We start from the raw sequence: 24,567 nt of genomic DNA, 5'->3' as shown, positions 1-24,567 counted from the left end.
GAGCATTTTCTACCATTTATTATCCTCATCGAGTCTACTAGTAATAATAATTGTAGTGGAATAATCCATGTTGTTATTGTGTTGGAAACCTGATCTTGAAACTTCTGATACATGTCAAACTTTAGCCATGGCTCAGTCCTTGATTCCCCTCTATTTTGATTTGGGGATGTTTATCTATCCCATGAATACTGATTCTTACTTCCTGGGATAGTTTGTAGTACTTACAGTAGTTGGTCAAGGCACTGATTGATTCTTTTCTCTTCTTCTCTATTTTACTTAATTCTGGGAGTCATCGTCACCGCCAAATGTGAGTAGCCAGTCTTGATCCAGAAAACAAGGCCCCGTACTCCGTACATTAGTCCTAACATTTTATGGATTGTGTTTGTCACTAGTGTGACAGTAGTGGTCTTGTTTTAAAAGGGAACCCTGATTCAATCTATGCAATAATAATCGATTGCACTACGCCTGATTTGTAGGCCGTCCAAGTAAATCCAGTCAATCCACACTCCCGTTGGCTTCTGGTGCTGCTTACATGCATCTAAACAAGTTCAATTGACCTCAGATACACTTTATCAAAGTCATAAGGGAAATAAGAGCTTACTCGCAATCAAGAACTTGGCTCTCAATGTGCATCTTAATGTGAATATCCACAATCCTTACTCTCCTTTATTATTATACTGCTGCGTCTGCATCTGATACGGGAGCTCACTAACGTTAGTGCTGTTGCAAGTCCCTGCCTTGACCCATGGATTTGTTTGTTTTCTGATGACCACGAAAGTCCACTGGGTCTGCTCTACAAAACAGAACTTCTACTAGTATCTTAGTCTACTAGGCTAGCATTTTAGCTGATGAGAGCTGTCCAAATCAATTTGCATCTAGTCTATTAGTTAGTCTACTTTATTAATTTTTTTTCGCTTCATTTTACCCTGACCTTGCCTATCGAAAAGAGATTAAGTATTTTCCTCATCTAGATTGTTTAGCATTTAATCTCAACTTACCTGTCTAGGAGTAGACCACTAGTTACATGCTTCAATTAGTATCTAAACTCAATCCTTGTTTTCATATCAATCCAACCATCAGAAATCCCTTGCGTCAACCGTTACCACTTGTATTCTTCTACTCCAGAATAGTCACCCTAGCGGGCGTCAATCAACAACTGGGGGGTCCACGGGAAATTTCCAATGGTCTAGAAAGCAGAAAAACGGGCAAGGTGCAGCTAAAACAGCCACACTAGCAGTTTGTTTTTCTTCTTTTCTGCTTTTTTGACTTTTTGTGACTCTATTGGTGAGCTTGGATTGTACTACTTCGATTTTCGCTGCAAACCCACCCTGCAAGTGTAGGTAAGTCTTGATTTTTCAGTCCTGTATTTCCCTTATTTCCCTCCAATCTCCAGTGTCCATTGCCTTTCTATCATTCTTTTCTGTTCTTTCATACATTTCTTTCCCTCCTTCGAAGTACTCACTCATATAATCGTCTTAACACTTTGTTTACATTTTATCTAATTGATAATACTTGCATCTCTCTGTTCTCGTCTTTATCTGTCTCTGTCTACACATCCCCTTCCTTGCGAGGCGGTTTCATTCTCGAGACGACTACAAAGCAAACCCACAACTGACTGCGTGCTCTTCGATACACAGGAGAGATCAAGTAGACTTGAAAATTAGTAAAGTCTGAAACCTCATTCATCATGACGGTGGCCGCACCACCTCCAGTGCCTCCCCCAGTTCACGAGCACGGCATCAATGGCCTTCCTGGCCATGCTGTGAACATGAGTCTGCCGCGATTCCACCCAATCGCAATGAATCCAAACCAACCTATCCCTCCAGAACATGCCATGCAGAATCATCACCATCATTACTACCGTCCTTTTCCCCCTCCGCCGCCTATGCAGGAGCCTGGTCCGTCTGGCCCTCCAGGTCCTCCCGGCCCCCCTGGTCAACCTCCATCTATAGACCATATCGAAGCTCGGTTGAGGCAATTAGAACAGGAGGAGGCGGCACGAATGGCGGCCCGTAGTCAACTACTTGCGATTCGAAAACGGGAAGATGAGGAGTTTCGTAGGATGACTGAGCATGCTGAAGCTGAAGAAGAGGTATGATATGCATTGTGACGTCGTGACCTTCAGTGACATAACCGCTGATTCTCTTCTCCAGGAGCTTCGTAGACAAAGGAAACGTCTAAAGAGAGAGTCTATGGGACTCGGGTATAATGCAACTATCGACTCGCCGCCTCTGCGGCCCACGCCGCCTCGTCGCTTGTCAGAAACGAATGCAGCCACGACCCTTGCGTTCTTTAAGCAACAGAGTCCCCCCGAGCCACGTCCTATTCCGCAACAACCACCGGCAGTGCAAGCGCCCCAACCTCATCATCCTCCACCACAACATACGCAACATATCCAGCATGACCCGTCAGCGGCCAATGCGATCAGGCGGAAACAGAAATACACGATTAAGAATGTAGAGGCTTGGGGGGAACGCCATGGACGTCCCGCAGCACATGATCCTTCCGGACGAGCGTTGTGGAAGCGGCCATCCGACGGCAGCTTGGTCTACCTAACATGCCCGGTTCAGGGCTGCGGCAAAGCTGATTTTGTGACGCTTCATGGCTTTATGTGCCATCTGACGAAGAAGCACAAGGATCGCAGCCTGGGAAGCCAGTCTAGGGCGTTGGAGGTCTGCGGAGTGGTCTTTGACCCCAACGCTCCTCTCCCGCCTGTATCTTCAGTGAATCGTGCCTCGACTGAGGAAAGCCGTGTGGAGTCTGCCCCGGCGGATCCCGACAACTACTCCAACGACATGGAGTATTCGTCCGCTTCTGATGAAGAAGGCCGGGAGCGGTGTCCTGTGAAGTCGGAGCCGACAGAGCGACCTCTGCACACCCCAGCAGCGTCTCTACCCACACCCGAAGAACCCACAACACTTCCGAAACCGAATGGCTTCACGAAACAATCTATCTCCTCGATCATCGATCGAGATCCTACCGCTGAGCAACGAGAAAACTTGAGTTCTGCGGTTCCTCACGCCTCTCCACGATTGTCGCCAGTTGCATAGGGCTTGATAATCCAGCAAAGAGAGAATTAATTCCTAATGGTACCATTGAATGAATACACAAAACTGAAGAAATACATTCAGCGCGCAGACCTAGCTTTATATCCCTTGTGGCTAATGGTCTCATGAGCTAGCGGCGGAACCAGGCAATGTAAACTAATTATGGGACTAGGCATTGGAAATAAATAGTCATAGGCCTAGCTGGTATATGCCTGCATGTCTATTTGTTAGTATGTTAGAAATGAGATCCAGATAATAATAGGCCTTGAAGCTCTAAGTTCATTTAGGTGGCGCAATCTACTCGTATGTCTACAGATATATATAGCTGTGGTAGCCTGCAATTGGTTTTGAGCGAGGACTCCTACTAGCGAGATAAGTCCCTTCCCTTGTTGTGACACTTCGCAGCTAACATCTTTGTAGGGAAACCTTATAACTAGGCCACCTTCACCTCTCGCGAGGCCTCCTTTATCCATGTCTCTGCTGCAGTGTTGCGCTTAGCTCTCGTTACGTTGGGCTTTATTCGTGAATGCCAATCTGCAACGCTTCATTCACTATGCAAGATGAATGATTTAGAAGTAAATGTTCACAGTTTCAGACACTCCCAGGTAAGGCGTAGGCACTTGGACGTATATAAGGGCAGTTTCTCCCCCTCTCTCCCCTCTGTTCTTCTTCTTGACAACCTCTTCCTCTTCTTCCTGATTATACATTGGTTTCCTCTTTGCGGACAGCAACCCTAATCCATCAGAGCAGTGAAGGCGGGATAGTACAGTTGCCTCTATTAGTCAGGTAACTGCTGAAGTGGTACCTGGCCCTAGGGCCTCCCGAAACCTAAATGCTAATGACGTTATAGCGCATCTTCCACTTAAGGTACGAGTGGTATACTTTCCTCTTCATCTTGACTCATTACCTGTCATGACAACATCAAGTATTGACTTTCCCATTAGAATATTTCTGCCCACAGGCTGTCGCCGCGATGGATTTTTCTCACCTAATCGGAGACGTTAGGAAGATTGTGACGCCCCTGCCATGCCATAATGTCTTGTGCACGCGCGAAATGTGTGGTTTTACAATGGTTTAACTGATGAACTCCTTGGTGGTGTGCAACAAAACGGATCAATCACGAATGAAAACTTTTTCGAAATGCTCACAAGCATATTACTCATTGTTGACAAACCAATCACTATTTATTCAAGAGCCACTGGCCAGCCACTCCTGCTGAATGACGAACCTTTGGAGAAAGGACACTATGATATCTTTTGTGCTGGAGGTACGTATACAGCAGTGTTTATTGCAAATATCCAGGTAATCAGCGTGGTAAAGCAGAGCCTGGCAGTCACGCCCAACAAACTGGCGATGTGCTGGCCTCTGTAACCACACCATGGTTCTGAAACAATAAGAATCGTACAAAAGCCACAACGAATCTGGCTAACATATTAGGCGACATCAAACTCACTGATGAGACGCCCGTGCTCCGGATATGGTCCCATAGCCAAAGTGGTCAAGAAAGCTCTTTCAGGAATGGAGTGCGGGCTCGTGACAGAAGATGTGTCTTATCGGGATTAAAAAACGTGGCACCCGATCTTGATGACTGGACTGGATTTGAAGCAGCCCATATCTTTCCTCTGAAGAAGGAAGATATCTGGAATGAAGGCAATTTTAGCCACTGGATTACAAAGGCCGCAACGGGATATAGCGCGCCTATTAACTCAATTCAGAATGGCTTATTGCTTACTAGGTCGATGCATGATGCTTTTGTTAAGTATCTGGTTTCTGTGAACCCCGATGTGAGTGATTCTACTGCTTGGCGAGCTATTGACCTCTTATTCATCTGCCTTTAGGATGCCTACAAAATCACGTACTTTGGTTATGATCACTTTGATGTCGACGGTAGAGCGTTAGACCCTGTATGCCGAAAGGAAAATGACCCCAACCGTGTTGGAGACGAATTGCTCCGCTGGCACTTTCGCCAGTCCGTCCTAGCGAATATGAAGGGGGTTGGGGAACCCATCTGGGAACACGATTTCCCCCCAGGCACAGATATGATCAAAGAGATCGTCCAGGGGCCAAATCCGGCGCAACGCATGGAACTGGAGCCTTTTTCCCGGCTTCGAGGTTTCCGGGGATTCAGCACTGATCGTGCGTGCCGAGACCCATCCCATGTTGCGAAGGAATTGCTCCGCTGGCGCTTTCGCCAGCCTGTCCTGGCAAACATGAAGGGGACTGGGGAGGCCATCTGGGAACATGACATTTCCCCGGGGACAGGTATGACCAAAGAGATTGTGCAGGGGACAAATCTAGCACAGAGAATTGACTGACTGATGCATGCTTTTCCCGATGGCAGTTGATCATTGTAGCTGTAAGCAGTACTTGCTGCTTTTATAGGCTCTATTCATTGGGGATTGTTCAAGTACAGCAAAATATTTACAGTTGTTCAAGGGATCGTGGCCTTCATTGATAGTGTCCATTTGAGGTTCCAGACGCAGGGTCTGTGGGCTTGTCACGTAACGCAACGGTCGAATCTGACTCGATGACTTTGAATGTCAGCATGGTCATCATTCACCTGTTACTCCCTACGTAGCATCTCTCAACAGTAAAAGATGCACAACATAGCCTGTCCCCGATCTGAGGCCTTCACCCAGCGCCTCATCACTCAGCCGCCACACGCGAAACACACTCAGGGTCTCCTGCAGCCACGCCTCGAAGACATCCGGAGACCGCTGCTGCTGCGCAATAATGCAGATCGTCGGGGGCCGGCTCGCCCTTTGCCCGGCCGTGTGAACCGGCCTCAATCGACAGAAATCCGCGCACGTGCGCACAAACGGGGCAACAAGCGCCTCATTGTAGATACAATCGCACGATAAGAGGAGGTCGAACCCTTTATCGTCTCCTTCCTCGCCGTCATGGTCATCGTTCCCAGAGAGCCCGATACTATCCTTCAACGACGCCGGAACATCCAGTTCCCAATCCAGCGCGGCAAAGGTGATATTGGACGACCCTGGCCCGTCTTGCTTGCGCAGCGGTTTCTGCTGTCCCGTCGCCCGCTTCTTGCTCTTCCCCTTGGGCTGGGGCTTTGCGGTGGTTGATGCTGCAGCGGACTTGTTATTTTCGAGGTTCTCGCGGAGAAGTCGGTGGACGTATTCCTGGTCTGTTGCGACGTAGTGCCGTATTGACGGGCCAAGAGCGAGCGCTATCAGGCCTGAGATGCCGCAGCCGAGCTCAACGACTGTCGAGGAGGAGGCCAGGAGAGAGTGTTTCCAGAGAGGGTTTGATTGAGCGTCTGATATCCATTCTGCGAAGGCAGGGGTGATTTTCCACAGCACTGGGATGGGTTAGCTGAATGGTTTCGAGAGCGAAATTTGATGGATGGGAAGGTCTACCTGCGCCTGTTGTTCCTCCTGCTCGAGATGAGGAGAGGAGGGTGGGAGACTGGCTGATCGAGTAGTCTTGACCGTGGATGGTCACGTCGACGGTTGTTGCGCGGGAGTCGACGAAGCCTAGGTTCGCGGAGGGGATGTCTCTTGAGAATAGGAGGAAGGATTCTGGAGAGTTATTAATTTTTGGTTCCTTTTTTTTTTTTCTTTCATCATTTTTATTTTTTCCCTCTCTACTATGGCTCAGCTACGAGTACATACCCTCTTCAGCATCTTCCACCTCCTCGCCAATAGACGAGAGAAAATTATTCAGAACCTCTGTCTGATCCATACTACCATTGCTGAGTTGTACTTTTGTGCGAGCAGTTCAGTCACAGTCTAGGCATAAAGGTCCTGCGCATAAGCTCCGAGGATCGAGCCCCGAGCTGTTCTCTAGCGAGGTACCTACGCATGATTAGCCGCTGTAGCGTCAAGGATAGACTGCGTAGCGCCATGTACCCTGTAAATCAGAATTTTTTCTTGTCTCTGAGCTTGTGATAGATGTACACTCCGAGGATAATGATCAGGAACAAAGACTGTTTACCAGTTTTCAAAGCTATGAAGCTATCCAGAAAGAAGGACAACTGATTGGTCGAATCTCTAAAAATTCTGGTCTGGGGTAAAAGAGCTCTAGGTCACGGGACCTGGGCTGTGGCATGGGGCGTGACCAGTCGCCATCTGCTCAGTCACTGCGAACTTTGGTCCAGGAACGAATGAAAAAGTGTACAAGAGTCTCTACCAAGTCTCCAAGTTGCCTAGATTGCGTACTGTCCAGACTTATGGCTTACTGCCTAGACTTATGGCTTAGAGGTCGACCATGATTGAGTCCGTCATTGTGTTGGGCAAAAGTCCCAACAAAAGGAGGCTAAGGTCAAGGATCGTCGGAACTGAGCTTTCCCCGTCGAGAGGTCGCTTCCACATAGTGACTTGCGACGGACAAGGCATCTGAGCAGACGTGAGACAACGAGGAAACTAGAGCGCCTGATGCTTGTCGTGAAGTAAATTAATTATCCACAGGTTAATCTCAATCCATGATCAGAAGCGATCTGTTCGGCTGTATTGATGCTCGAACCGCGGCATAGTTCCCAGCGAACGGTTACAGTGCATGCAACTTTGGATCTTCGCGACTTGGGCTTGCTCAATCAATATCGTGGTGCAAAATATTCCGAGTTAGAAAAGGAGCTGAATTTTTAATAGAATTAATAGAGAAATAGCAAAGGGGGGATTCAAGCCGCTTTGTTGTCGTTCCTGTTTTTGCTTTGCTGTTGTCCCTGTAGCGTCATAGTAGCGAAGAACCGCAGCTTGGGCCGCCCTGTCAAGAAACCCCAGCCACAAACACTTAGGTTCTGACTTCATCCGCAGCAACTAGCTCACCTGCGCGGCTTCATCCTCCTCTCCCCTCTCTTTCTTCCTAGGCCCAGACTTTCCCCCTCTTGGTCTGCTTGAGTGTCTGCGCTTTGTCCCTATATATTTTTGATCCCCTCTCCACTTCTCCTCGACCTTTCTCCGGCGTTCCCGCCTCTCTCTTGCATTCAACTTGAATCTCCAGTCCTGTACGTCTTGGAAAGCTTTATGACCACCCCCAATTCACCACCTACATTTCTATTTTGTTGTATTGTTCTTCGAAAATATCCGTGAGATTGCGCTGATTGCAATAGCTGCTGACGGTTTCGGTCGATCAAAACAGGAGCTGTTAGTACCTTTTCTAGCCGTCCGACCCTCGTCGTACAGCTCCCCGGATCTTCGTGATCGCAGTTCAAAATGTCGAAGCGAGACATTCACCTCCAACCCCGGATGTCCAAGAAGCCTCCATTCACAGTGGAGGCTTCTGGCTACGAGCCCGTACCGGGAGAGACCATCCCTCGTAGATTGCCACAGGCCAAAGACAACCTCATCCTGCGGCCCGCGGAGGACGTCGGAACTACCTACGATGTGTTCAGACGGTCCGCGCGTGTGTTCGGTAACGCGAAGGCCGTTGGTACTCGTCGCCTTATCAAAACTCATGTGGAGAACAAGAAGGTCAAGAAGATTGTCGACGGTGTGGAGCAGGAGGTTGACAAGCAGTGGACGTATTTTGAGATGAGCGGTTATACCTACAAGAGCTTCGTTGAATATGAACGCCTTGCGTTGGAATTGGGTTGTGGGTTGCGCAAGCTGGGGTTGGAGAAAGATAACAAGATTCACCTTTACGGTGCAACAAGGTGAGCTTTACCGGCAGTATCTATAGAGAGGAATGATTGCTGACATATATCTCTTTCAAGTGCACATTGGCTGGCCATGTCACACGGTTCGTTCACCCTTTTCTGCAGCCCCTGCGATAGGCCACTGACTAATAAATCCAAACAGGTGCTGCATCTCAATCATTGACCATCGTTACTGCATACGACACTCTTGGAGAGGAGGGACTGAAGCACTCTCTGGTCCAGACGTCGAGTCTTGCTATCTTCCTTGACCCCGGTCTTATCCGCTCCCTTGCCAATGTTCTCGCCGACGTTAAGTCTATCAAGCACGTTATCTATAACACCGACCAGGAGGTTAAGCAGGAGGACCTGGACAAGCTGAAGGCCGATTTCGACTACTTGAACATCATGAGCATTGAGGACTTGCGTAAGCTGGGAGAGGAGAACCCTGTCGAACCAGTTCCCCCGTCTCCCGAGGACCTCTGCTGCATTATGTACACCTCCGGTTCCACGGGTCCACCAAAGGGTGTGCCTCTGACGCACAAGAATGTCATCGCTGCCAGTAAGTTAGCAAATTTGAAAATATATTGCGGATTAGAGAAGTTAACGCGTCTCTTCTACAGCTGCTGGTATCAATGCGATCGTTGGCCCTTACATCGGACCCTCCGATGCTCTGCTTACCTACCTTCCTCAAGCGCACATCCTGGAGTTCATGTTTGAGAATCTTTGCTTGTTCTGGGGTGGCACAATGGGCTACGGGAACCCCCGAACTCTGTCGGATACCTCGATGCGCAATAGCAAGGGTGATATCCGCGAATTCAAGCCAACGATTCTCGTGGGTGTCCCGGCTGTCTGGGAGTCAGTGAAAAAGGGTGTGCTCAACAACTTGAACAAGGCCAGCTTCCTTGTAAGGGGCCTGTTCTGGGGCGCAATGTCCGCAAAGACCTTCCTGATGACAAATGGATTCCCTGGAGCTGGCATGGGTGCCTCTATTCTGGATGCCGTCGTGTTCCGTAAGTTGAAGGAAGCTACTGGTGGTAGACTGCGTATTGTGATGAATGGTGGTGGACCGGTCTCTAAGGAGACTCAGAAGTTTCTCTCTATGGCCATCGCCCCAATGATCAGTGGCTATGGTTTGACCGAGACGTCAGCTATGGGCGCTCTCAACGACCCTATGGCCTGGAACCCGGATGCCCTAGGTGAAATTCCCGGCTGCATCGAAGTCAAGCTCGTCGATTTCCCGGATGCTGGCTACTTCACTAAGAACGATCCGCCTCAGGGAGAAATCCTCATCCGCGGTGGTAGTGTGACCACGTACTATTGGGACAATGAGGAAGAGACCAAGGCCGCCTTCACGGAGGACGGCTGGTTCAGGACCGGTGATATCGGCGAGTTCGACAAGTATGGCCATCTGAAGATCATTGACCGCAAGAAGAACCTTGTCAAGACGCTCAACGGGGAATACATCGCTTTGGAGAAGCTCGAGTCTGTATATCGCTCCTCGCCCGTGGTTGGCAACATCTGTGTCTACGCCGCCGAGGACCAGGACAAGCCCGTTGCCATCATTGTGCCCGTCGAGGTCGCCTTGAAGAAGATCGCCAGTGAGAATGGCATTGAGGGTGACAGCCTCGAGTCACTGGTTCACAATGAGAACTTGAAGGCCATTGTCCTCAAGCAGCTCCAGAGCGCTGGCAAGGCTAGCGGTCTCAAGGGTATTGAGATCATCAGTGGTGTCGTGTTGTCTGATGAGGAGTGGACACCTCAGAATGTAAGTTTTATCACTCTGTTCTTCAAACTACGGGCTGACCATATACCAGGGCTACATGACTGCGGCCCAGAAGCTGCAGCGCAAGAAGATCATCAACAAGTTCAGGGCCGACATCGACCGTGCCTACGGCAAACAGTAAGGCGTGGATGACTGATGAATTTTTTGCTTTTTTTCCTCCGTAATCAATGTAGAAAATTATTTTTACTGGTCTGTCTCTAGCACATTGCTTTGCTTTCATGTCATTTTCGTCACTTGTGCTTAGTCGCAGCTTTCGTGCCTCGGGAGCCTGTGTCTGTTTACCGATTCCCTGCTAGTTGGACAGCAATGCGTTTTGAGCGATATGCCATCTTGTGCCATACCAGTATACAGATGGAGCGTTACTGCTCTATTGGACGGTCGAACCTAGTCCTAGGGTTGATACAACTAGTTGCTCTTCCAAGTAATCGACGCAGGTTCTCTGGCTTCCAGTTTGCAAATTAGCCTGCTGGTTCTGAGCGACCAAGACTGTCAATAATATTAATATGAGCTCAATCCTCTCTTCCACTGCAATGTACCATGCCTCAGATAATATTAATATGAGCTCAATCCTCTCTTCCACTGCAATGTACCATGCCTCACTGCCTGAGGCAGGAAAATTTCTACGCTATACCAAAAATAGTAAGCCCAAAGCCAGACTACAGCTGGGTGGGTACTCCGTTTGCTCCTCGGCCAAACTTCATTTAAGACTCCAAGAGAAGTTCGAATAGCCAAAGGCGCAGCGCATCCACAATGAGTCTCTGGAGGTACGTAGTACTCAGCAGATATTAACACTCCATCACGTATAATGAAGGCTAAAACTTCTAGCTGGTACAGCTCCTACCGCTCCCTCACCCCCAAGACGCGGGCCCTCTTCGGCGCCGGCCTTATGGCCTGGGCATCTCTCGGATTGTGGTTCTCGCCGCAGGTCGAAAACGCGATGGGGATGGTTCCCAGCGCCGAAGAAAAGGAGGAGTTGGAGAGGAAGTTGGCGCTTCGGGTGTCGCGGGTTGAGAAGGGGAATTAGACCGTGAATCACGGCATTGGAAGAAGATTTCGGAGAGCGAGGGATAAAGTCGATACGCAGGTTGGCCGTTGCCGGCTCATCTGTGTCGGAGGACCGCTACATGACTTGTCTACTTGGACCACGGTGATATACCGAGCGCGACGATGGGAGAGAGGAATATAACCTGGCCGTTGGTTTTCGGAGGGCGTAAGGAAAAGAGGTTATCGGCAACGGCAACGGCAGCGGACACCAGGATAGGAAGAGCAGAATTCAGGCCGACTATGTATTCGTGTACGCTGCCCGCCGTCACTGGTGACCATTGTCCTCTGGTATCACGTGCCATCAAGCGTCAGGAGCTCGTTTGGCTAAGCGGCACAGCATTCGGAAGCCGTTTCGTGCAACGACGGGGTACTGGTGCGGAGATTTGAGATGAGACCGGACGGTACGAAGGTGGTTGGGAATTAAACTGAGAGGAAGGGGCTGTCGTGAGTCTTGTCGAAGCATGAGGATGTTGTTTCATGAACCGTTGATGAAGGACAAGGGGATACGTGGAGGAAGTGCTAGACTGGTTAGTTAGGGAAGCATCAAGTGCAGAAAACGCAACGAGAACTGCCAGCTGGCTACAGAGCTGCACAAGTCACGGTCGTTGCCCACTTCTTGCCACACACCCTGGAGGATGCCACGATGCGTCGAATCGGTCATCAGCCAAGGCCACACATGCATGAGAGAATAACCGTGATGTCATCCCCCAACGTGATTGAATGTCGATACTCGTCCAGAAGCAAGATAGCCCCGTATGGAAACACCCAAGAATGAAGCGGAACGGTGGCACACGCGCAGATTGGACGCTGAATGCAACCGTTGCACTAGGATCCTGGCGCCCATCTGCCGATCGTAGTACAAGTATGAGTGCTTTGCCCTGCTTGACCAGCCCGCCCAGCCTACAGGGAGCAACAATGGAAGATAGTGTGGGAGCTAGGAAGGCTGGGGCGCTTGCTTGACTACCGTGGAGAAAGACACCTGAGTCACTCTGCACGACCACCACCACGCCCCCCCTTGTACCACATGCATATTGTGGCTTCGCTTTTCATTCTTCCAGAGCCAGTATCTAGCCTCGGATTGGAGGTTTCTTTTGCATCAGTGAGGGATACGTTGACCATATTCAGGCTCGGGCCATGGGTTATAGTATTCAGAGCTTAGGTAGGAAATAGGAGTTTCTTGTATGTACTAGTTCTATACAATACAATACATGTCTCCCAGACAGACAGAAAAACAGAAACAGATGCAACTGCAAGGATTGGATTGTACGGATCGTGATGACGTTAATCCAGGATGATTGAAGACTATGAATCCAGTGAAATCATAAGTTGAAATCTGCATAATTTGACATCAAGATGACAAGGTCATATTCTTTGTTGAACTAAGCTAAACTACGGCTGTCTCGTCGATCATGATCGCCCTAAAGTGCACTAAAGACAGCCCACATACAGTAGTAGACTAGTTGTCTCGTTAGTCTCATTAGCGCCTGTTTTCGTTCTTTGAGGCTTCTTGCTCCGTATCCTCAGTTAGTTACTGCTGCATGATTTCCTACCGCCGTACGGAGTACTGGTTTGGAATCCTGCAGCTTCCCTTCATATACGTTTCCGCGACCATCCCGAGTCCCTACCCTAGGTTGGTCTGAAAGTCAAACCGTACGCCGTACTCCGTAGTAATGACAAAGGGAGGGCTTAAGGTTGCCAACGAAGAAACGCAATCAAAAAGGGGGCTGGCTGCTCGGAGAGGCTTGAGCGAGGCGCCTCACCCAAAGAGGTTGTTGCTACTTGCTTCCGGACTCTAGTTTCTCCTGTCCTGTATGGAGCAGATACTTAGCTAGATACCTAAAGGCAGACACACCGCTGCGGCAGTTGCATGTCGATCGTAGCATGCATCCATTGGCCGCCTTCTTCTGGGTATGATTTCCTCCTCTTCTACCACTAGAAAGAAGCGGTGACCCTCGAAGCAGCCATTATAGACAAGAGCTTAGTCGCATGTGCCTCATTCTCCATCTCGACTCACGCAAGGTTCGGACTCGTAGGTCCTGGGTCGCACAGGTAACAGCAGAAAGTGACAGCGGAACGGCCCCTGGGCAATCACAACAGGAGCAAACGGACGTATCGGAGAAAATACAAGGGTTTTGACAGGGTGCGAAACTTGGGATAGATTGCACAAGGTTTGGAGCCAATTGATCCTTTTCCCTGCCAATGTCGCTCTCATTATGGAGGTGCTTCTGCTCCGTATGGTGTCCCTGATGTCGATCCTGTTGATCCTTGAATCATGCCTTTTCTTCTCTCTACAACAAAGCACACTAGACAATTATGTGCTAGGAAGCAAGGTGGCGCCTCAATTTTCCCAAACGGGTGATTGGTTGCATGATGGATTCCTTTCTGTACTGTGGCTGCTTCTGCACTGCAGAGCTCGGATGGATCCTCGGTGAACCCTGACACATTCCCAACGTCAAACAAACACTAGCGATAATGTGTATACTGCGAGTAGACATGGCTTGGTTATACATTATTGTTCCGACTATCTTTTTTTTGCCCTGAAAATCCAAGCCTCCTTGTATCTTCCGGAGGAGACGGAACTGAAGGAACACCAAGTGAGAAAGGAAACCACGAAAGAGTAGCCATTTAGGAGAAGAGGATACGTGGCAAATATTGAATCAGACGCTAACTTGTCATGCGATTTCTCGCTCCCGTGATGGATGTGTTGTCGATCGACTCACTCTGTCGGTCTACTGTTCGCGCAGATGTGAGCCGTCTAACTATGCTGAACATTGTGTAGGTTGAACCTAGAGGGTAGAAATAGACAGAGAAAAGGTAAATGTAAATCTGGAAATAAACACGCTTACAATTTTAAGGGGCAAATAAAAAAGCCGCAGAAGATTGAGAGGGAGAAGGCGGAAAGAGTAGGGCACGCGAGTTGGGCTCCCATTGCTAAGCACGCAGACTCTGCGAGTTCGAAAATCGACAGTAAGGACTGTCATCGTTTGAACGAGAGGGGACGAGGGGGTCATAGCCCCTGGATGTAGGGATATGTTGAAGCTGCGGCGTCAGCCGAGTGGGATGTTTCAGAAAATGCGAGGGTTCACTGGCTTCGCTCGAGAATATTGAAGTCATCGAATCAAATGACTCGGGGTAGCTGTTGCCGGACTCCTCACTTCCCCTAGACAGCGTATCATACTCAAATGGCGGTAGATGCGAGCGGAAATGGCTGTCGGGTTTACGGTCAAGGAGACCGAAACCACCGTCGGGGTACCCGTCCAGGCTTGACGGGCTTTTGATTGTGCCTAGCGGATCCATGGGATCATTCAGAATCCCAATATCAAATGCAGACGATGAGGATGACGAGATGTGCGGACTATCACTCAGTGGGGACGGCTCCGCTATGTGTTGATACTCCGCTCGACCGTAATGAGACCCTCCGCGTGAAGTTGGATCGAACGACATCATCAAATGCGATCTCGCCCCTGGTAACAGACCTGCAGTCACACTGCTATCACCATAGCCACCATTACCCCCGTCCGGACCCATGCTCGTCGAACTGTCTCGTCGACCGTCCTTGTAATGACCTGGAGAACGACCCCGGACCACCATGGGATGCGAAAGTTTCCTAGCGATCTTCATCCATTGCGTCTCACTTCCGTTGTTAGGATTTGTGATCTCCGCATAGAGCTCGACAACCAAGTTGTAGTATTGCTGCTGCGCCCGGCGTTTGCCGTTATTCGCTGTCGCCTTCTGGAACTGAATACGCTCGAATGTGTGCTGTGTCGGCGGTTGTGACTGCTGCGGAGCGCCGGTGTATGAAGCACTGTAGTCCATTGACAATGCAGCCGATTGAGAGTTCAGCGCAAACGCATGCTGCCCACCACCACTAGTCGCTGCACCGTGATTGAGAAGCAATGGCGGCGGCGGCTGGCAAGGTTGCAGGACGACTTTCCCCGGCTTCCTTTCGGATTGCTTGTCACGTTTCGGAGTGTGTTGTACCAACTCTCGAATCTCACCGTACTGCGCATTTACAACTGCCGATATGCACATGGAAAACTTTAGGATACGCTCCGTCGTCTGATCAGTAACCTTCAGATAAAGAGGAGCACGCGTCCATGGATGCAATGAAAACGAGCAGGAGACCGAGAAATAGTTCCGTCGATAACACGTCCATTTGTCGTCCACTTGAAAGAACCCTTTATGTATCTTGGCGTGAATCTCTGGCTTTATGGCTTGACTGCCTGCAACTATCGGCAAAAGTATATTAGTCTCGTGGAAAGGAGGTGCGTCCGCTACCGGCTGGGGTAGGCGCTGTTGCGAGTCCATGTAAATATTCCCAGTCTGTCCGAAGAAGAGATTGTGGGGGCTATCAAACGTATGATCGAGGCCTCGTGGAGTACTGGTATACGAAGAAATCCTCGGCATTTCGCTCAAGCTCGAAAGGGACGGACATGTACTTCCCCGTTGAAGGGCGTACTGTGTTGGATAGTTCTCATGGCGACCTAGGATTGACGAAGTACTGGAAAGGCCCTGTCCTTGTGACTGAAGAGCGGACGACAGCCCGGGCGGCGGCTGACTAGGAGGACTGGTCAGTACCATCGACATCACTTCAACGGATCTGGTATAGACAAGCAAACGGCTAGACCTACAGTGCAGGCACACGATGCGGCCGAAAGTCCGGCATTCTTTCGTATGGCGAGCTGGTTGAATGTGAATAGATAGAGCCTGATGCAGGAGAAAATGGACCTGACAAGAGGTATAGAGCATTAGCGAGAGCTGTTATAGCAGATTTGACTCAACAGAAAGAACAGATCGAGTTTCCTTTGTTTCGAAACAAAAGAGAGACATACCAGAGCATGGATCAGAATGGTTCATAAGAGGCGATGCCCCGAAGCTGAAAGGAGCAAGCCTTGTCAGCAAAATGACCGAGTCCTAATTTGGTGCCAAAGGCTGCGTCTTCAACCGGGGGGAAAAATGCAAACGAAGTGAACAACATAAGATTCCCCTCATCCTGGAAGGTACTGCGTATATAAGAGACTCGATCCGGGGTTGATGGGAGGCTTCTGCGACAGCATGATGAAGACTTCAAATAACAAGACCAGCAAGGAACAGCATCCAGAGGCATGCAAGTCCAATATGCTCAAGCACCAGAATTTTGGAAAAAAGAAAAAAGAAAAAGAAAGCGAAAAATGGAAAATGGAAAATATGAAAAACAGCAGAGGGGCAAAAGAAGCAAGCACCTAGAGAGTGTCTGGACAAGAAAGGCACTGTACACTGTGACTAGTACCAGGCAGGCAAGCGGGCCAAGTGGAGAACAAGAGCAGTCTGAATTGAAAGACAACTTACGCTACATCCTGCATTGCAGACTGTTGTGTGCTGTACCTCAAGCCGTTGGTGGCAGGGATCGAGACTGGCTGCGCTAGGGAAGGGCCAATAGCACCGTTTCGTCGGCGGTTGTCCTCATCGTCCATAGGAAAGCCGGTATGGCCAGCAAATTGTCGTGGTGCCCCGGTATAATCACTGTCGCTGTTGACAGGGCCCTCCAGGAACGGGCTCTGCAAAAGGGTTGCTGGTGGACAAGATAAGGGTCAGAGACCGGAAGTACAGCACGAGCAGGACATGCCATGGTTTGAAAATATGAAAACAGAACAAAGAAATAATACATTTTTGAGAAATAGAAAAAGTGGTACATAGCGAAAAGAAAAAAAAGAAAAGGAAAAAGCAAAAGACAAAGGAAAAAACAAAAATAAAATTGGAAACACTAAAAGAGGGATTGCTCAAGCTTCGTCTGGTCCGAAACAGCGACATCCCTGTCGCCAAGGATCACCGTAAGGCTTCATACTGTTCACTACTTCCACGATAAAGATATTGCAGCACCTCGTACCAAGGAGGTCGATTGAGATAGCAATGGACAGGAAAGATCGCATGCCATCGGGGGGCTAAGTGCTCCGCGACACATACAAATAGTCACCGGAGCGGCAGATCGGACAAGTAAAAAATCACACCGAATGAGTGAAGATGCAAGGCTATGGAGAGGGCAAAAAGAAGAGGCCCAACTTACAGTGATTCATTTGTCAATTCCCGGGTATCTGCGCTTGTCGGTTTTGGCCTTCTGAGTTGATAGGCGTCTGATTGCCTCCAGGACTTTCCCTAATTGAGCAAGCACTCTAGTAACTTGAGTATCAAAGCACTAGGCTTTCAAAGACGTTGATAAGCCTCTGGTCAGGTCAAACAGAAAATTGGCAGCCTCACAAAGTGTTCTCCTGTTATCAACTTTGCGAGAATTGCAGCTAGGAAGATCTTTTCCGAAATACCTCTTGGAACGAAAGGGCCTTGAATTGGCATCAAGGCTTCCGGTATTATCAGCGAGGAAAACAAGCCAGTGAAACTGAAGGCTGTTGGCTTATTCCCAGCGGGATTATGGATTATCAAAACGTCTGCGACTTCCCTGTTAAGCGGAAGCTTTGCCTGGAATATGTAAGCCTCGCCTTGAACTGACTGCTATGGATGTCAAGGTTGCGAATTGATAGAAAGGTGAGATGGGGGATTGGAGAGTATTCCGGGGGATCCAAAGCGAACAGGAATCCAGAGTTAATAGAACATCATAGGAACAGAGATCGGATACGAGAGTAGCCAACCATAAACTCGCTTCTCGGACGAAGTGCATGCATACTCGATGATATTGACACAATCTTTCGGCTGGTTGGACTGTGAACTGCATCATAATTCGCCCGATGAAGACATCGCTTCTTCCTTGGCAGCCATACATAATAGGAAAAGATAATTTTTCCATCATCCGCGGATACAATAGTAGAAAGGACGCAAGGTGTCGAATCGGCTGCATATTGGTGGAAAGATCCACAAGTTGACAAGAGGAGGCAGATATTGGACAAGTATAATAAACGAAAGGAATAAAGGCGAAGAGTAAGTTATAAAATATGGACTTACTCATTCAGTAGATGCCCGGCTGATGTATCAGCAAAAATGCCGGCGATGAGTAAAATGTAGCTCTTTTCCCTGCGATTGTTGAGTGCTTAAGCTGCACGCATACGTAGACCAGTTGTCGCACTGTTCGGTCTGTCCACGTCGAAATGGCGGTTGTCAGACTGGAACCACTTAGTTCTCAATCTCTCACACAGCAAAATGGAGTAGTCCAAGCGGATTTCACAACGAGTAGATCGAAGAAGATTCAGGGTTGTTCTTCCAAGCTATCTTCCGAACCACTCAGTGGACGTTGAATGAAGACCGAGAATGGACGCCTATGGCCGCGGACTTGAGGGACAAGCTCGATAGATATTCGATTCCAGATACGGGGTTAAAGACGCTTTGCGCATGTCATGTTGTTTTCCTAGGCCTAGATATCCACCCAAATGCGCACGACGCCCGTTTCTCCGTTTCTTTCTAGCCTGGCCCCTCTGTGTCCAATAGCAATCCTGGTAAACATGCGGCGGAGTCTCTGCAGAATCTTCGTTGCGTACAAGGCTAAATGACTTCAAGTTGCTGGATTAAGCTTGCGGCCGAGGAGTGTTCTCGCCACGAGATCTTGGTGAAATTGACAGTCATGCCAGGGTTAACAACATTCGTTGTAACCGAACGAAGGAAACTACACTAGCTGGTGGCAGTAGGAAGGGGTCCAACCGTACTCGCTTGAATCTTTAGATGCTCTCTTTTCTTTTTTTTTTTTTCGTTTCCCTTTTCCTTTTCTTTTTTGCCTTTCTCTCCTGAAGCATCTGTTCTCTTTTCCCTTGTCCTTTTTGCCTCAGTTCTCCAACGGGTACTGTCATGTCATTTCCGTAGCCTTGTCCTTCTTGTTCTGTATGGGACGAAGCAATAATTTCGATAATGAACATTGTTGCATTATCTCATAGTGTGCATGTAAAGTTGGCCACTGTCAGTAGAAGAGGTGCCATTGGCCAATCTGTACGTTACATCTCTCTGGAGCAAGCCCCAGGCAGACTTCAAGCTGCACAAACAACCGAGTAGTTCCAAGTTAAGGGTACCCTAATGTTGTCACAATCTGACTGGACGCTTGATTTGGTGGAATGATCTAGATAGAGTAATTCTAGTCAAGTCAGCTGTTCTTAGCGTCAATATCCGGCAAACGGCAGGGTGCAGCAGAGCAGGAAAGAAAAATAATAAAAAAATTAAAGAATAAGATGGAACTAGACAAATTAGTAGCGTAGATCATCAACCCGGATATCCCGTGCAGACCCCAGTCGCATGATGGGGCCCTGCTGTCGAACTACTGGGCTTAGTTAGTCATAAGGGGCCAATAACTGCGGGAGTTGCAAAGAACGGTTCTTTGTGAAGCGCAGCAACGCTAGACGAAGGGAGGATATGCTCATGGCGAGTCAACAAGGTTCTAGTCTTCCCGGTGGAGACGATCTAAAATCTCTTAGAACTGGAAAAGGTATCCCCTAGTACATTAGAGCCTTGGACACCTTTCGAGGCACGAGTAGGTCTGGCATGAATGAGGGATCAGGCGATCGACGGTCCGATCGAAAATCGCGGTTGGTTGATTGCTCACCGACACGACCGACAGCACCGAAATGGGTATGCAGCGTGCACCAGCTGCCATAGAGTAGAATCTGGAATGGTAAGAATGTGGTGCTAATCTCGAGCTGAACTGTCATCCAATGACCGAAGGCCGGCTGCTTTTCCATCGGCGGCTCCCGGGACAAGGTACTTTAGTTTCGAAAGGGTGTGGACTGTGGAGAGATCCATGACGCGGAAAGAAATGACCCATAGAGACTGCATACACACGGAGTGCACAGCATTGTTTTCCAGAAATTCGAGCATCTGGCCCACCGACAAGGGAACGAGACAGAAGACAGAAACTTGGCGTATTGTGGAAGGGTATTACGGGTAATCACCCTGGATCCTGTGAAGTGACCACACACACTGCTTCTTTTTTAATGAGGGATCATCTGGTGGCTGAATGATCATCCAGACATGCAGGAAGCTAGTTGGTTCGAATGCAATTTTCATCGTCCTGGAGCGGATGACAAGGTCATTTCATTGGTGGAGTGCCAGGATTTGAGATTACTTGGTTTGAGGACCAGGCTGCGATAATAATGGAGGGGTGGAAAGGATGTTGTGCAGGATGATTGTCCCTGGACGAATCCCGTAGTAACATATTACATAGTACGAGGGAGAGTGGAAGAGGAAGTGGGGAAGAGGTTGCATCCTCCAAGCAGGGGAAATACTTCGGGGATTGTCATTGGGGGAGTCCCAATAATATTAATAATTAGAGCTGAGGACACATGGTTCTTGTGAATCACTCACATTATGATCTATTTCAAGCAAAGAAGCTCTGAGTCTTGATGGTGGTGTTGATGGTGGTGGTGATAGTTTAAGATGTTGATGACGAGTATGATGGTGCTGCGGGTTGCTGAAAGGAGGAAAAAGAAAGAGCAAGTAACATGCCTGACTGCCCTGTTGTCTTCCCAAGATCTCAAGGCCGTCCTGACTATGTCCAGCAGCTCAATGGAACGAGGAGGGGCTGAGTGTGCTCTGTAGTGTCCTCTTCCATTACTTGGACTTCTAACTACTTCTGGTTAGTCAACTAGTAGTTTGCTTTTAGCTTCACTTTCAATCATACTCAAAAATTATGGTCCATGAACTAGTATTACGGAAGTACTGAGACTAGGTACTGAAGGTACTAGTGACTAGCGGGCTACTACTGATTCCACTGTAGTCTAATCCTGATTAGGGTCCCATGGCACGTGCACTGGTGGAAAGTAAACAAAGATTACCTTAGGTAGTAAAATACTAGCCTGGACGGATGGCTAGGTAGTAGGGTACAGTTCTGGGTGCAACCTTAGGTATCTAAGGTAAGTACAGATGCTAAGTATAGAGTACCTTATCTCTCCCACTTAGAGTAACTTGATCAGCGTCTCTAAATTCCACGCTGATTATGTCTTCATTSCGAGCAATCATCATGACCTCATCTAGTCCTGTTCAAAATCCTGCATTTCATCTACGCTAGTTGTAAGATTGTTCCGGAAGACTTCGTACGTTTTTTCTTTTCCTGAGTATCTATTGCTGGCCTCGAAATTTCCTTTTGATGGATATTTTTCTTTTCCAGTCGTCATAAGCGCCAAGAGTCGAGAACTCATTCATGACTTTCAAAATTTTGGAGGCTTGATAGCTGACACATCCTGGTAGCCGCCCTATTGCTCTAGTGTCTACACTAACTATGGAGATGAGAGAATTTTAAGATTCCGTCTCCATGGGATCCTCCACTAACCATACTTAATTTCCACTACGACTCAGAGTCCCCACTTTGCTCTACTGATCTAGAGGTCCGGATGGCCTAGAAGCCTTTTTCCAGGAGGCTCGGAGACCCATTTTACGAACCTCGAAAAGCCCAATTCTCATTAAGGTTCGAGCAATGCCTCAATTAATTCTTCGTTAATGTCTAGAACCATGGTCTTGTCCATTTGCCCTTGTCGGAATGTGTTCAAAATCTGGATCGGTTGGAAATGGCTAATTTTACCCATCAGGTACCTGGCAGGGTCGGAGTGCTTGGACCCTACCTGACTCAGAGCTCTATCCGCCTTTCAACGTTTCGTCGACCATCATTTCCGGCTCTACAACTTCTTCGGTACTGGTGGCGAAGACTCCTTCTCCTGGTAATTTCCCCTGTGCAACAATAGTGGGCAACGGAAGTGGAGCTGCAACTGGCCGGTGATAACGGTTGAACTCTGAATGACAGCGATGGGTATAATGGGAAGGACAACATGGCTAGCAAAGTCCAGGGCGGCAGCGTACCCTCTCTCGGAAGAGGAGGAGGAGCCATTGCTCTGTAACTGTCACCACAACTGGGAATAGTTTGGAGCATGCTTCTGAATTTTGATCTGGACTCCCTTGCCATTGAGAGCGCGGGTTTACCAGCTTCGATATTTGGAGAAGCATAGGCTATAACAAACCATACCAACAATTTACCCGTCTAACCTAATCCATACCATGACGGTCTCTCCGAGCACTGTGTACAAATTAACTAAACATGGCATTCCACCCAAAACCCAGAACAACTCGGATCCGAAGAGGATACAGATTCAAGGGGCAGATGCCGGATGTGGCGTAGCCCTTGATGTCTTAATCAAATCCATGCAAATCATGTCGGACGTCTTCAGAGATCTGTCGCTTTCCGTGCAGTTTGGCAACCTGATCGCACTAAGTGACGGTCTTGCGGAAATCCACCGCCTGAGGTATGGACTTTCTCCTTGCACCAGGTACTATCTAGTAGGATATCACTGACATAATCGAGGATTTGCCAGGCTTCTAATCATCCACTATTTTCAGAGATTACAGGTTCTCTTTCTCCCGTACCTTTCAATACCTTCCCCTCGCTATACTACCTATATCTGGTGCTTTTCTCCTTCGGAGGTGCGTGGCGAACCAGGGATTCCTCGTGGCTGGACACGGTCCAAACTATGCATTGTCTAAGCCCAATACGTCTTGTGCGACGTGAAGTAGTCAGGTGCTATCGAAGTCCTCTGATGCAAGTAGATTTGACCGACAGACCCACCACAAAATCATTCGGTGCTTGGAACAAAAGGGCTGCGAGCCGAGATGACGCACGCTTTGCCAGCTCCCCTCATGGCCTGGGAGATCGGGACAGTCGACAAGTCTACCGGATGATCTACCAAATCTCGGAGACCGGAAATCGACGAGCCGATGAGATTTAGGTTTGTAGACTGGTCCTTTCGATTGCGCTCACCAAGCAGATTCGAGACTTTGCTTCAAGCTAACTGTGTCAGGGTACAATACGGTCGTTTTCGCTCGCGTATGGCCAGGACAAAAGGCAAGCCACGATCCTTGGGTTGACATTCTTGACACCGATTGGGTGGAGTGGACACTGAGGATATTCTAGGGGCTGATATGCTGACTCCCGCGAGACTCCAGAACCTCCGCTCTTTGGACCAAGGGCTGCCTGTCCCAGAAGCGCTAATGTTGTACGACGCTCTGCTCCAAAATCTGCTCAGAATCGTGTCTCAGACCGTCATTCTTATGTCCGTGGTACGGGACGTTGGCATTGTCAGCTACCTAGCAACGCTGATGACAAGCTTCGCCTGTAATGTAACAGGTGTGGAAGTCAAACCCATAGGATGATACTCCTGACCGTTAGTTCCAGAGAGACAGTTGTTGATCGGAGCTATACATACTGCGCTCCACAATGCATTGGTGTCACTCTCGGATGAAACTTCGATGCAACGCTGTTGACCCTTTCATTCTCTGATGGGCGGAGTCTATTCGCTTTCCGTTATCAAAGCTTCTGACAAGACTGCTTGCCCATTCGGGTCATTGCTCATTGAGCGAGGTGTCGGCTTCACAAGATCCGCGCCAATCAAGTAATTATGCTCCCTATCTAGACCAGTATGTCCTTGTGTTTTACTGGACAGTGGGGAACCCTTGAGCTCTTTCTTGCCAAGATTCAATCATACATTGCCTAGCTGCTGCTGACAGTCGTGGCGGCAGTACCTCGCCCGATGGAACATAACAACTGTCATTCTAGAACGTGTAGAGCGTAGTGCCCTCTTTGCTTAGGATCTGAGGAGTTGACCTTCAGTCGGCTTCCGGCTATCCTTCCCAAATCAATAGTATAATTCAATATACAAGGAGTGGAGTTCACAGTGGCCTCCGCTATTCTCCGAGCTATCTTCCGCCTACGAGTGAGAGAAACACCCGCACTGATGTTGCAGAAAACTGCACCAGAATAGCAGTACCCCCTCCACAGCGCAAGTCACCCTCTTCCAGAGCAAAGGACCAAAGGAGCAGGGCCGTCCGAACTGCGTAGTACGTCCTGGTCATGCTAAAAAGAAAGCTTGCACTTCAAGATTAGAGACTATGACAACATTTCTCAATTTTGTACGCTTCCATCCAGATAATGGAAATGGTGAAAATATAAACCCTCTGAAACGATAGCTTTTCTTTGTATCCAATGGCCGCGCGCCTCGAGCAAGCAAACCACACGACGCATGTCTTTTTATAATCATCATTATCGACCGAGTCATACAGTACAAAGAAAAAAGGAGGAAGATCTCTAGTCATGAAGCGAGCTCTGCCTGACGAAAACACCCAGGTGCCGTGAAAGGAAATCAGGAAGCGAGTAT

At 48.7% G+C, this 24,567-nt stretch overlaps 6 protein-coding genes across 6 annotated transcripts; 4 read left to right on the top strand and 2 right to left on the bottom strand.

Moving 5' to 3' along the window:
* Positions 1-1,687: 1,687 nt before the first annotated feature.
* On the top strand, positions 1,688-3,050 carry Asppvi_007586 (uncharacterized protein; the record flags this gene model as incomplete). Its single annotated transcript, XM_043303472.1, has 2 exons — positions 1,688-2,092; positions 2,154-3,050. The coding sequence occupies 2 exons, from the start codon at positions 1,688-1,690 to the stop codon at positions 3,048-3,050; spliced, it is 1,302 nt and encodes a 433-aa protein (XP_043159407.1).
* A 1,137-nt stretch (positions 3,051-4,187) lies between these two features.
* On the top strand, positions 4,188-5,362 carry Asppvi_007585 (HNH endonuclease signature motif containing protein; the record flags this gene model as incomplete). Its single annotated transcript, XM_043303471.1, has 3 exons — positions 4,188-4,314; positions 4,485-4,831; positions 4,886-5,362. 3 exons carry the CDS (start codon positions 4,188-4,190, stop codon positions 5,360-5,362), a joined length of 951 nt encoding a protein of 316 aa, XP_043159406.1.
* A 255-nt stretch (positions 5,363-5,617) lies between these two features.
* Positions 5,618-6,749, bottom strand: Asppvi_007584 (S-adenosylmethionine-dependent methyltransferase; the record flags this gene model as incomplete). Its single annotated transcript, XM_043303470.1, has 3 exons — positions 5,618-6,366; positions 6,425-6,586; positions 6,680-6,749. The coding sequence occupies 3 exons, from the start codon at positions 6,747-6,749 to the stop codon at positions 5,618-5,620; spliced, it is 981 nt and encodes a 326-aa protein (XP_043159405.1).
* A 1,469-nt stretch (positions 6,750-8,218) lies between these two features.
* Positions 8,219-10,544, top strand: faa4 (long-chain fatty acid-CoA ligase FAA1; the record flags this gene model as incomplete). The annotated part of the gene is made up of 5 exons (XM_043303469.1): positions 8,219-8,658; positions 8,719-8,744; positions 8,804-9,199; positions 9,261-10,405; positions 10,455-10,544. The coding sequence occupies 5 exons, from the start codon at positions 8,219-8,221 to the stop codon at positions 10,542-10,544; spliced, it is 2,097 nt and encodes a 698-aa protein (XP_043159404.1).
* Positions 10,545-11,173: 629 nt separating this feature from the next.
* Asppvi_007582 (uncharacterized protein) lies at positions 11,174-11,447 on the top strand (the record flags this gene model as incomplete). The annotated part of the gene is made up of 2 exons (XM_043303468.1): positions 11,174-11,187; positions 11,258-11,447. 2 exons carry the CDS (start codon positions 11,174-11,176, stop codon positions 11,445-11,447), a joined length of 204 nt encoding a protein of 67 aa, XP_043159403.1.
* Positions 11,448-14,398: 2,951 nt separating this feature from the next.
* Positions 14,399-17,075, bottom strand: Asppvi_007581 (NDT80 / PhoG like DNA-binding family protein; the record flags this gene model as incomplete). The annotated part of the gene is made up of 5 exons (XM_043303467.1): positions 14,399-16,025; positions 16,099-16,195; positions 16,300-16,343; positions 16,796-17,004; positions 17,055-17,075. The coding sequence occupies 5 exons, from the start codon at positions 17,073-17,075 to the stop codon at positions 14,399-14,401; spliced, it is 1,998 nt and encodes a 665-aa protein (XP_043159402.1).
* Positions 17,076-24,567: the final 7,492 nt, after the last annotated feature.

Source organism: Aspergillus pseudoviridinutans, assembly GCF_018340605.1.
Source record: "Aspergillus pseudoviridinutans IFM 55266 DNA, scaffold_5, whole genome shotgun sequence".
Lineage (NCBI taxonomy): Eukaryota > Fungi > Ascomycota > Eurotiomycetes > Eurotiales > Aspergillaceae > Aspergillus > Aspergillus pseudoviridinutans.
This window is presented reverse-complemented; position numbering and strand designations above follow the sequence as displayed.